This window comes from Antechinus flavipes, chromosome 3 (assembly GCF_016432865.1).
Source record: "Antechinus flavipes isolate AdamAnt ecotype Samford, QLD, Australia chromosome 3, AdamAnt_v2, whole genome shotgun sequence".
Lineage (NCBI taxonomy): Eukaryota > Metazoa > Chordata > Mammalia > Dasyuromorphia > Dasyuridae > Antechinus > Antechinus flavipes.
In genome coordinates, this window is record NC_067400.1 from 434,241,247 (window position 1) to 434,255,227 (window position 13,981).

Consider the following 13,981-nt stretch of genomic DNA (forward strand, 5'->3'; position numbering starts at 1 on the left):
TTTGGTTTAGTATGCTAATTGTTCCTCGCTTTAGCAAATCTTTAGCTGTTTCCTAGAACTGGATATGTATTTTTAATTCAATTATATTTTCTCCCATTTGTTAAACATTTATTTTCTCCCTTTCCCTGAGGGAAAAAAAAGAGCATAAGCAAAAAACCTAAACAGAAAACCGTTGTAAACACATATAGATAGTCAAACAAAACTAATTCTTACATTGTCCATATCTATTCTCCATTCCACAAGGAGACAGAAGCATGTTTCATCAGTGGTCCTCTGGTGACATTGTTGGTCATCACACTGATCAAAGTTCTTAGGTCTTTCAATCTGTATACTTTTACAACATTACTATAGTATGAATTGTTCCTTTGGTTTTGCTCATTCCATTTAACTTAGTTCGTACAAGTCTTCTCTGAAATCATTCTCTTTGTTTTTCTTAGGGCACTATAGTATTTCATTACATTTATATACTATCATTTGTTAAGACTTTTCCCACTTTATGAACTGGATACTCATTTTAATAGCATGGTATAGTGAGAAAAGTATAGGATTTGGGAGTCTGGACACATGGATTTCAATATTGCTTCCACCATTTGTTGGCTGATTTTGGAAAAGTCACTTGTCCTTTCTCAGACCCATTTCCTCAGCTTTAAATGAAGGAAATAGATTTGATGGATTCTAAAGTCCCTTTCAGATCTAAATCTATGATCCTATGATACTGTGATCTTTCTGAGTTTGTTTCTTCTTCTATAAAATGAAGACAATAGTGAAGAAGGGACCCCAAAACTCTGAAAATTCTTGAAGGAGAAAATCTCCTTCAATTCTGCCTCAATAAGGGATTCTCTCCTGAGGGACAAACAGCTTCCTTGTTATCTGGGTGGGGTTGGCTCAGTCCTGAAACTCATTAAATTCAATTCAAATTCCAGCTCAAGCTAAGACCCAACTAGGAGCTAATTGGGGACTCCACCCACGAGCCCTCGTCAGCTTGTAGCCAAAGCTCCTATTATAAAAGAGTCAAACTAAAATCTTCTCTTTGCAGAGGTTCCAAACATGCCAGCCCTATGCTTGGCATGCCAAGGGTCTCTGCCCACTGGAATATTCTTTCCAGTGCCATACTGTCTTTACCCTCACCTATTTCCCTAACCAGACTTTATGCCTCTCTGTTAGGATTTCTAACCTTACTTCCAGTCCCCATAATAAACCTCTTTTGTGAAGACTGAGTTAGCACCCTGGATACCTTAGAATCAGTCAGAGTCAGGATAAGCAAAAGTCCTTGATCTTTATTTTTGGTCTTTAGGGGTAGAAATGAATTGGATGGACGCAGGATCTCCACGACCTCCTTTTTCCTCATCTACCGCCAAAGTGACTCTGGCTTATCTTACTCCACCCCCTAATCCTTCCCACAATTCTCTGTATACACCAAAAGATTGAACCAGCACAGAATATTGGGGAGGGCCATTTTCCAAGCATATGTTAATAGATTATTGTCCAATTGGTAATTAGCCTTGAGTGCTCTGTTGTCTGACCTCAGTGCATCAACTCAGATTTTCAGCCCTTTACACTCTTTTATCAATCTAGGTTTTTGGGTCTGTAAATTCCTTTACAGAGAATCTCTGCACTGCCAGAAGGGAGTCCCCAAAACTTCCTATTCTTGTGCCAAATCCCAAAGGGTTACGGGGGAGCCAAACCTTTTCCTTTGGTTCCCTGAACCCCAAATCTGCCACTAGACCTTATCATTCATTTAAGTCCCTGACCACCAGAAATCCTAATTTCATTTTGGTTCTCTAAATCTAAACCTCATCATTAGTACTTGTGCTAATGACCTCACAGGTCATATGATCATAAAATGAGACAGTGTGTCTGACAACAATTAGCAAAATGCAAGATGCAAGATAAAAATTAGCTAGTGTTATAGAACAGGAAGTATATGTGGCTAGAGAAGTGTGTAATTTTTTTTTTTCCAAAAAAGGAAATTCAGAGGACTCTTACTTGATTATTTCTTACTTTTGTAATTTTTTTTTCCGGCATAGAATTATACACAGTTAAAGGAAATTCCCATGGAATGCCATGTGTGTTTCCCTTCCAATATAATGGCCAATGGCATTATGAATGTACCCGAGAAGGCAGAGAAGATGGACAGCTGTGGTGTGCCACAACAAGCCGATATGAAAAAGATGAAAAGTGGGGATTCTGCCCGGATCCAAGTAAGCATGATGATTTACTATTCTCTCTATATTAGGAATGGAAAAAAAGGATAAATATAAGGTTATTTATATCTTGGATAAAGCTAAGGGAATTACATTTAGCAGTCTGCACAATTTCTTTTATTAATATAAAATTGGATATTGCCATTATCTTGCCTATTTCTCCATAAACATTCTATATTGGGGTTGCTATGATGCAAGACTTTGGAATTTAGAGATCCACAAAACTTAATAGAATCTGTTCCCCTTCTTCTCCCTTATCCAGTCACAAAGGAGAAAAGCATCCCCTTTGAGGATAGTCCTGTTTTTCTTTGCTTCAGAAGATGTTAATTAAACATTCTAACTAAGAGCCTTATGCAAGTAAGTCTTATTCTACATTAAATTACAGTACTCAGTGCTTTCATTAATAACAGCTTCCTTTAATGAGACATCAAAACAGACCTGAAACATACATTTATTCCTTCAATACACTCCTTTCATGGACTTCTTTAATCTTGCCAAATCGAGATTTTTTTTCTCTTCCCACTTTGATCACATTGGCTACCCACTTCTGAGAAGCTTTTGGTGTTTGACTGGTTCATGTACACCATCAAAACCAGGTATACAATGCACCTTTGAGTCAGCTTCTCCAAGTGGCATGTCCCCTTCCAATTAGTCTGGAGACTGTAGTAAGCCAATTATCCCAGACTAATTTTCTTTGCTAAACTTTTCTTAGTATCTAGCTAGCATGACAGTAACTGATTCATATTGACCAAGATCACCCTCAAAACCTGTTTACCTTCCCAAGAATGAGCTCTAGCTTCAAGCTTATGCTACTCCTTCTTAGGGGCAAGATTTCCTCTTTCAGCATTTCAACAATTTCCCCCCTCCCAGATAATTCTATTACTAACCCATTAAAGATTATTTGATTATTTTTATCCATGGTAAAGTAAAAATATAAGCACAATTTTTAAAGGACTCCTCCACCTAAGACCTCAGTCTGAATCCTCTTTCACTTGATTGTGTTGACCCCACAATAAGTCCATGAGTCAATAAACATTTATTAAATGCCTACCATGTGCCGGGTTCTTCCTAAGTGCTAGATATTATAAGAAGTGGTGCATATAACTGGGGAGGTATGAATTTCAAGATTAATAAAATCTTGTAGGATGATGAGATTCCAGAGAGCATGATGAAATCCATGTGAGAATTGATGAGATGGCTGCCCTGGGTACCCTTCTTAAAATAGAGAATCTAAAATGAGTCTACCCTCTCTTCTCCAATCAGAGGAAGAGTAGTGACCCAGGATCAGTGGGTACTGAGAAAGTGTAAATTTTTGGATTATCCTCTTTCAGCCTTAGTTTCTTCATTTGTAAAATAGGGAAAATAATAAATATCATCTTCAAATCAGATGAGATAATACACATGAAGCATCTTATAAATCTTAAAATATTACATGCAATATAAATAAAATGTAATGTATAATATACAATAAAGGCAAATATGGTGGATCAATTTTCAGTTATCTGCCTTTATTCATACTCATTGAAATATATTTTTCTAGGGCAGCTAGGTGTGATGATCATGTTTAGCACCCAGAGTATTTTAAAATCAGCCAGAATCAGGATAAGGGAAAATCCTCAATCTTTATTCTTTGTGGAGGTGAAGGGGAATGGCGACACAAAGTGAGATCAATTGCGGCACAAATCCAGCCAGCAGTGCCTCTGGCTCTCACACTCCACCCACCAAATCTTCTGTGCAATTCTCCTATACAACACATCAAACTTGCACAGAGAGTGGGCGGGGCCATTCTTTCTCCAAGCATCTATTAATAGATTGCCCAATTGATAATTAGCCTCAAGTGCTGGGACCTCAGTGCATGTGCTCAGCTTCAGCCTATTACAGCTAGGTGGCGCAGTGGATAGAGCACCAGCCCTGAAGTCAAGATGGACCTGAGTTCAAATCTGGTCTCAGACACTTAATGCTTCCTACCTGTGTGACCCTGGACAAGACACTTAACCCCAATTGCCTCAGCAAAAAAGAAAGAAATATATTTTCCCCATGAATACAATTATCTATAGAAAACTTTGCTCCTAACACAGGTTTATTCATTCAACTTATTTCTGAGTCCCTTTCCTATATCATTGATCAGAACATCAGAAAGTCAATGTAACAGCATTTAAGTGCTTGATATGTACAATGCACTGTGCTAAATATTCAAGGGGATCCCCAATGGTACAAAACACAATCCCACTGCTAAAGGAATTTATAATCTAGTTCAAAAAACAGAATTGCAATATAGTTAGTGTATACCCTGGGAATGCAAATCCAATTTAATATTGTCCTAAGAAATATGTGATTTGGGAGAATAAATCAACTATATAAAATATGTCATTCATTCCTAAACTAAGAATAAATTATATTTGCAATAACAACTTTTTTGTATTATTTATCTCACTATTCCCCTCTATCAGGGTGAACGAATGCCTGGATAAAAAAATTTTAAATGAAGCATGTACACACTTTATATAGTTGAAAAGTAGACATTGTACTAGTGCATTAAAACTATTGTATTCTCCTGATGTCAAGAAGGCCCTGTCTCTGAACTCTGCCACTTGAAGCCAATTAATATCTCCTACATGGAGAATGTGGCTTTGTGGTGCCTAGGGCTTTTGCCTCCCCAGATTTGCTGTTTGCTTAACATCCTTCAACTAAGGAACTTCCTGTATTTGACAGCCTGCTGGAGCCCAGCTTCCCTGACCTTTCCCTCAGACATCAGTAAGCCAGGTTTATTTTTATAGTGTTAAATTACAATTTCAGTTTTCTTCCTTTCTTGTTGCCTTCTGTTCCTAGTGACCAATAAATCTAAGAATTCAGTACCTGAAACCTGACTCTGCAAATTACTGTCTTCATGAAGGCAGACAATGACAGGGTGGTAGAAAAATTAGCTTGCATTCTTTAAATTTCAAACCTACACAATGATGTGGATAACTCTCTTTTCTCATGCAGATTGCAGACGATTTGTGCTCTCACATCTTGTGCAATTCTTGTCCAAGCCCTTTTATATGTTCCCCTGTAGACTATTTCCCCACCATACTAAAGGCCTTCCCCTGTTTTCTTGAATACTTGAGGGTAGCAGTGTAGCCTTAAATTGTCTCTCTTTTCACCCTTTTGTTCTTCATATTGAATCCACCTCCCTTTCCAAACAAATCCTTGATTTTTTTGTTTTATGTGTTGTCTTAATGATATGTTTTCATCTAATCACACCCACTGTACATCATTCTGTTGACCTTTAGATCAAATGTTATTTTGATTCTCCAGAAATGGTAATGTTCCAAGATTTTCAGCCATGTAGCATTTCTAATATGGGAAAAAATAGGCTTCCATGACAGAGGATGGCTTGTAAAAGGTGTGGTTTTTTTTTTTTTTTAATAGTCCATGCTTATCCTTTGTCTCTTATGTAGGGATTTTTAAGAACCCAAGAATGTAGAATGGCATTTCTTTGTTTTTCAAAATTGGTCTAATTAGGCAAAATTTAGATACTAACTTTTTTGGTAGTCTTATTGGTAAGTACAAATCTACAATTTATTTTCTTACTTGCTGTGAGAAAGATTAAATATCTCTTTAGAGGTTGAAAAGTATTTATAAATCTCTCTGAGATTTTTTGGTAGAATAAATAGATATGTTAGATGGGTGTAAAGGATGCACAATTGACTGGAGCATCATTCAACAAGTAATAATTATTTTTGGCACATCAACTTAAGGAATATAACACCTGCCATCTTCTAGTACCTAATAAAGCATGGCCAAACTTTCATCAGTAACTTAAATAAGAACTAGAGTGAAAGTCAGATACCAAAGTTGAGGTACCAAAGCAATTAGGATAGGATGGCGGGGCAGCTAGATAGTGCAGTGGATAGAGCACCAGCTCTGAAGTCAGGAGGACCTGAGTTCAAATGTGGCCTCAGACACTTAACACTTCCTAACTGTGTGACCCCGGGCAAGTCACTTAACCCCAATTGCCTCAGCCAAAAAAAAAAAAAAAAGATAGAATGGGACTTCAGAATAGTTTCTACCAGCTAAAAGGAATGGTCAGAAACAAAGCCCTACTAGAACAAGTGTTAAATGGGATACTTACAGTGAAAATATAAATTACAGATTTTCTATTGGAGGAATGGCTAGCTATTCCCTTAGCTAAGGGAAATACAGGAGAAGTGGCGCTCTAGCGTATAGTAGATAAAGTAACACTGCTATCTAAAATGATATGTATAATATGGAAAACACAGTTAGAAATAAAGTGCAGAGACACAAGCTGCCATAATTGTCTGTTTTCATCATGGCTATTTTATCTGCTTTTTTATTTGAAGCATAAAAACTCAGAATTCAAAGTAGAACTAAAACAAAAATTTAAATTTTTGAAGGTGGAATCTATGAACAGTTGTGATAGGATCTAAAATTATTCTAAAAAACAGAAAGTTTGGAGCCCTACCTTTTAGAAATTTCACTTCATTTCACTAGATTGCACCTTATTTCTTTGGAACAGGATTAGATAATAGGTTAATTTGGATTCCCAATAGAGGCTAAACTAAAGAGTTTACACTTTTACTACCCTGTATTTACTTATCAGGGCACATATTCTACCTATCCTATTCACCCCTAGAATGTAATACCCTTAAGGACAGCTAGTATTTGGCTTTTTTTTTTTCTTTGTGGAGCCTCCATCAATAACCTGCACATTGGCCTAATGCTTTCTTAGTATATACAAAGTTACAACATTATGGGAGTGATGAGTATTAAAATTGAATAAAAATAGCATTTATATAGTGCTTTAAGGTGTGTGTGTGTGTGTGTGTGTGTGTGTGTACTTTGTTTGTCACTACCTTGAAATTGAGTCTTAGAACGATTAAGGGGTTCACTCAGGGTCATGTAGCTAATAAGTATCTGAGATAATATTCAGACTTAGATGTTTCTCAATCTAAGCCCAATACTCTATCCATTCTGCCACCTAACTTCCCTTTGGATAGAGATTGGAAGATAGGTTAGACATCAAAAATAGCAAGCTCCCTCCTACATTGTATTTCTCTAATTCCATAATTACTCAGGATTCCTTTAACCTAATGATTTTTATAAATATAGGAAAAGGTGATTTCTCCCAGATCTTTTTTCCCCTTCAAATTATGAGAGATTTCACTTAGTTTATAGTTTGGATTCAGCACAGCTGACAACATAATCCTGATATCCTGATATGATATTAAAAGCAGAAATGTTGTGAACTTTGGTTAGAACAGGAAACATGTTGAAAAATCTCAGAATCTTTGAGAAAGCAAAACAACCCAAAATATTGATGAATATTCAAGGACTGTTTCTGCACCTGTAAGTTTTCACACATTTAGGGGACTTGTAGAGTTCTTACTGACAACTTCCTCCTTCTTCCATGAAAGGCCAGTGCTCTTTTACATTTTAGACCTGTTGCTTTCAGAGTGATAGGGGAAAGCACATTAATCCAACAAACATGTATTAAGCACCTATTATGTGTGAAGTTCTATTTTGATGCTTCCCTATGGTGTGCAGGTGACTTTGGAGCCTCTAAATCAAGGATTCTTGATCATTACAATGTCATGGATCCCTTGGGAAATCTGATGAACTCTATGGACCTATTCTAAGAAGGTTTTTTAAATGCATAAAATAAAATACAATACATAGAATTATGAAGGAAGCCAATTATATTGAATACATTGATGTAGATAGGAAGACTTAATCTAGCTACAAATGTGATCTAGCCACAAATCTGATAGCTACAATAATTTCAAAGCTACAATGAGCACAGACACTATTTTGAGATATCTGCAACAATTGTAACAGGATTAGAAAAGTTGTGTGAATTTTTTGGGTAACAAAGTCACAGGTGCTTCTAATATTATTTGTGGCTTATTGCCTTCCTTCACAATAGAAAGAAATGATCAATTTCAGTTAGAACATAGAGAAAATAAAGATGCAATTTTTTCCCCCTATCCAAGTTCACATAACCCCACCACCACCTTGAAATCTAAGGCTCTTTTGGGGGGCTTATGGAACTCAGGTTAAGGAGTCCTTTTTCAAGATTATGCCAAAAAGATACACTCTTTGGCATGTCCTTCATGATAGGAAATATTCAATGACACAAATGAATTGGAAGTTTGCCTGGACAGGCCTGATGACAGATTGCCTCTCTAGAAGTCTGTTGACTTCCAGCTTTCTCAGGTAAAAAAAGGAGCCAATCATTCTTTTGACTGAAGGCCTCCAACCTCTTGTTTCCTGCTGGATGCAGTCTGTCACCTGAAGGAAGATGGCAAGGGGTTGGGCCTAGTGTCTTCTATCTACCCTAAAGCAATGACTTTCATCTGTGCTAGGACAAGGCAACTGCCCTACCTCCTAACCTGGATGTATAGAACTTCAAGTGCAAAGAGGAGAAACATTTCTTCTTACCTAAGGCATTTTATTTCCTGATGTTGTTGGGCCTTGAAGAAAAAAAGAGAAGAGAAAAGGTGTTGGAGAACCAAACTTCTTTTTCCTTCTATTCAGATTCTGTTTCTATTTCATGCTGCACCCTTCCCTGCCTAATCACTACCTTTTGGAGTTAATATTGAAGAAGAATCTCTTATCTGATCATCTGACCATGTGCCTCCAATATTATGCTGCACTTGTTTCTAATTCAATTTCCAGATTTCCTGGGGAAATGAAGCAGCACCTTTCACTTAATGATGAACTTTCTCACACCTGGCCATACCTATCATATCCCAATAATTTTAAATACCTGTAAGTCATCATCCGAACCTCATTCCTATTCCCATCCTTCTCTCACTCCAAAGTTTCAATCAAATGCTACCTAACCCTTCCACTGTACCCTGTGAAATGCCTGTTCCATAAACAATAAATTTCTCTTCATCCTAAATATTTTTCTCTCCTCCTTTTTCCATCTATGAGCTATTATTGAGTCAGGGTTGTTGTCTGATGACACAGTCTATTGACTTTTCATCTCTTCTTCTGCCTTCCCTTACCAAACCTGTATCATGACATCCAATCACTTCTAAATTCTCTTGTATGCCATCTCCTCTGCATTAGCTATTAACTATTAGCTATTTTCTCCTCTTTCCCCTATATAGAACCCTTCTTGAATTCCTAGCCCTCTTACCGTAACATCATTTATGTCCACTTTGAATTACTTCCCCCATTGGTCACCTTGATTCCTGCATACATGTTACTGAATGAAGATAGAAAAAATCATGCAATCATTTATGCTACACAACCTCAACTGGACCAATTCTTCTGTACTTGTCTTAGCAACTCATTAAGCCATTCTTTACAGTATCTCTCCAGATCTTTTCATCCCTCCTCAAATTTCTCATGACTCCTCTGCTCACACTCTCTCAACTAAATCCCTTGCTTCATATTGCATAGAAAAAAAAACTGAAATTATTTAACATGAGATCCTTCTTCTTCACTTTGTATGATGAGTTTATATTCTTTCTGCCATTATTTCTTCTTTCTCCTTGTCTCACATGATGAAGTGGCTTTATTCCTTACCAAGACTAACCCTTCTACCTGCTCAAGTAATTCCATTGCTTCCTATCTCCTCCAACAGATTGCTCCCTCCCTCTCTCCCACTTATTTTTAATCTCTCCCTATCTACTGGCTCATCCCCTTTTTGCTTATAAAACATAGCCATGTTCCCGCCCATTCTAGGTCTCTCTATTTCTGCCGCCATCCTGTGTCTTCTGTCCTTTGTGACTATATGCCTATAAAAAGCTATGCCTCTACTTCTCTGATTCTCCTTTCTACAGTTTGGTTTCTGACTTCATCATTCAAGCAAAATGGATCTTTCCAAAAATATCAACGATCTCTCAATGGGCAAATCCAAAGACCTTTGCTTAATCCTTATTCTCCTGATCTCTTAACATCCTTTAACACTATTAGACATCCTCTTCTTAACAGCTTCTTCTCCCTAGGTTTCCTCTCTGATTCTCCTTTACTTATCCAATCACTATTTTTCAGTCTCCTTTGCTGGATCCTCATCCAGCTAATGGTAAGGGTTGCTTGAGAGTCTTTTCTAAGCCTCTCTTTCTTCTCTCTCTATAAACACTTCATTTATCAATTCACATGGATTTAATTATCATCTCTTTGTTTATGGTTTTCCAATCTACTTAATCTGCTCCAGTTTTTCTGTTGACCTCCAATCTCACACTTCCTTTCAGACATCTCAAACTGGATGTCCAATAAACATCTTAGTCTCAACATATTGATTCATTATTTTTTTCTCTAAACCCTGTGCCCTTCCCATCTTCCCTTCAATTATAGAGGGCATCACCATTCTCAAGTCCCTCAAGCTTGTAATTCTCTACTCCTTGATTTTTCCCTTCCCATATCCAATCTGTTGCTAAGACCTATTAATTTCACCTTTACCTTTCTTGAATATGCCCCTTTATCTCCTCTGATCCTCCTCTACTCTGTTGCAGGTCTTTTCTTTTCTTTTTTTTTTTTTTTTTACTAGATTACTGCAAAAGCTTGCTGATAGGTCTTCCTACCTCAAGTTTCTTTCCCATTCCAATCCATCCTCTATTCATCCACTAAAGTGATTTTCCTAAAGTACAATTCCAACCATGTCACCATCCCACCATCCCTCTTTCAATAAACTTCAGTGACTCTATCTCTTTCAGGATCAAGTACAAAATCCTCTGCTTGGTATTCGAAGCATCTCATAACCTAGTTCTCTTTTCAGCCTTCTTATACTTTACTCTCTTCCATGTACTATTTAATGAAACTAGCCTTCTCACTATTTCATCAATAGCCATTCCGTCTCTCAATTCAGAGTATGTTCTCAAGCCATCTGCCATGCCTAGAATGCTCTCTTCCTTATCTCTCCCTCCTGCTTTCCTGGACTTCTTTAAGACCTAAGTCCCATCTTTTTTTAAATTTAATATTTTATTTTTCCCAATTAGATGTAAAATAATTTTTAACATTCGTTTTTAAAGCTTTTAAGTTCCAGTTTCTCTCCCTTCCTTCCTCCCCAGCCCTTTCCTATTGAGAAGGCACATGTGAATTTATGCAAAACAATTCCAAAAAAGTCATGTTGAGAAAGAAAACATAGATCTCCTCCCCCATCTATATTTAGACACAATCGGTTCTGTCTTTTGGTATGGATAGCATTTTTATGACAGTAGTCTTAGATCATTGTATTGCTGAGAATAGCAAAGCCATGCACAGCTGATCACCCCACAACATTGCTATTACTTTGTACACAGTACATTTCACTTTGTATTATCTCAGGGAGTTAAGTCCCATCTTCTACAGGAAGCCTTCCCCAACCCCTCTTAATTTTAATGTGTGTGTGCTCTCTGGTCACTATTTCTTATTTATCCTATGTATGGTTTGTACAGGACAGCTAGATGGTATAGTGTATAGGGTTAGAGCCATAGTCAGGAAGATATCTTCCTGAACTCATAGTTGGCCTCAGTTTCCTCTCTGTAAAATGATGAGCTGGCAAAGAGAAAGGCAAACCAATTCAGTATCTCTTCCAAGAAAACCTTAAATAGAGTCATGACAAGTCAGAGATAACTGAAAAATGACTGAATAACACAATATTGTGTTCTTGAGGGTAATATCTATCTTTTGCTTCCTTTGTATTCTGGCTACCAGGTGAGTTTTTACTTTTTTTTTTCTTCACTTACCGCTAATTCACAGAGGAGTTGAATTGAACTGAATTGAATAAAACTTCCTTCTAAGTCATAAAGGAGCTATAATCTATCTATACCAGTGGAGGAAATTCTCACACCAATGAAATCATCATTATTTTAGAATTTAAACAGAGTAAAAGATTCTAAATATTGCCAAAATAAGCATTAAAAAGACATAGTTCTTGTCCTTTAGAAGTTTACAGTCTGTTTGGGAGATGGGGAGGGGAGGTGGACTTGAACACAAGAACTATAAGGATATGATTATACATACATATACACACACAGTCAAGTAGAATGATTTAAGAACTTCAAAGCAGTGTGGATTAACTTCTAGTTACAGAAAAAGAGAGAAAGCTTCATGAAAGAGGTAGAACCTGAGCTAGACCATGAAAGAGAGAAGGCTGCCAATAATTGCAACTGGTTCATTGTTGGTGATGGCTTTTTCCCATGCTGGCCCCTAAATCACTTTTTTTTAACAAAATCTAGACATCTGAGACTGTGATGGGCTTGCTGCTCCCATCTCTCTTACTCTGCTGTCTAAATTAGTGAAATGAGGAGGAAAGTTATTGAGTGGAGAGAGAGTTCAATCACTTTGGTCAATTTGGTGAGGCTGTCCTTCAACCTCACTCACAGGTTTACCTCTTAGTGACTGTGCAAAGAGTCGATGGGCCACCTTGTGGCCGCCCCAAGGAAATGCCCCTTTCCCAGCAAGCCAGCATCCGGGGAGGAAGTAGGACCTTGTGAGGGGATTCAATCCAATTCAAGGTTCATCAAGCATTTATAAACATCTACTATTTCTAAGCCAGTGTGCTGAAGAATATAAAGATAAGGTGAAAAATAGTCCCTGCTCTCAAGGAACTTAAATTCCTTGGGGAGATAAATATATACAATATCATTTGAAGAGAGAAACTAGGGAAACTTTCCCATAAGATTGACATTTCATCTGATTCTAATATATGGAGGGAGCACATTCCAAGCATGCAGGGCAACCTACAAGAAGACACAGAAGAGAAATGTTTGAAAGTTGAGTTTGACACACAGCAAGTTTGCCAGTTTTGCTGGCAAATGAGGTGTGAAAAATTCCAGTATAACTAGAACATAGATTATATGAAAGGGACTAAGGTGAACTAAGTCTGGTGAGGTAGACTGTAGCCACAGTGTAAAGGGTTTTAAATATCAAGTTGATTATGTATTTTTATCTTAGAGGCCACAGGGAAGCAAGAAAGATTTTTGATTATAGGAATGATGTGGTCAAACCCATAACTTGACCAGACTATTTTAGTAGCTATAAGGACTTTAATTTGAAAAGTAGAGTCTCTCTAACTAGGGGTCTGGAGCCATCCCATAGGCCAAACCAACTCTGACTCTAACTCTTATCAAAGTCTGTGTGATCAAGGGTTTCAAAGTGGAGAGAAAGAGATAGACATGGAAAATGAAAGGAAGTGAGAGGAAAGGGTGGATGAAGAGTAAGAATATCAGTACTGTCACGGCCCTGTACCCACTCCCAACATAGCCTGCATAAAGTCTCATTGAATGTCAATATACTAAATTGGCAGGCCCATTTGTCCCCTTGGAAATAACTGATTTTGATTACTTAAGATGATGAGATTCACTCTGCATATTATATTACCTAACTTGCATTAGCAAGTGGTTAAATTTGGTTTTGACTGCCATGCCTTCTAACAATTCTGGGCCTTAATCTCCTCATCATAAAGTGAAGGGACTGAATTAGATGGCCTGTAAGGACCCTGCCAAGTTTGGCTCAACATTTCTTGAGATACTATATTCAAAAACCAATGCCAGGCACACTGTGCTGGGAATACTGAGATGTGTAAGATGTGAATACTGAGATGTGTAAAATGTGATCCAGCCGGGGAAAGAGAGTATGCACATAGAAGATGATGGATTACAGTACAAATCAGTATATAAGCATGTTTTTAAAATCAGTATATTTCAAAAGCCAGTCAAACTCAGCAGAGAGGCTTTTGAGTTATTTTGACAGAGTGATATGGAAATCTGGAATAAATATCAAGAAGCATGAGAAGCAAGAGAAAATTTCTTCTCCAACTAGAGCTGCTAGTAAGGGTATGG

The 13,981-nt window shown here is 37.3% G+C and overlaps 1 protein-coding gene across 1 annotated transcript in view; it reads left to right on the forward strand.

The window, feature by feature from the left end:
* PLA2R1 (phospholipase A2 receptor 1) overlaps window positions 1-13,981 on the forward strand; it is a 162,595-nt gene that overhangs the window by 44,995 nt on the left and 103,619 nt on the right. The window contains 1 exon segment of the mRNA XM_051986290.1: window positions 2,028-2,201. Coding sequence (XP_051842250.1) covers window positions 2,028-2,201 — 174 coding nt within the window.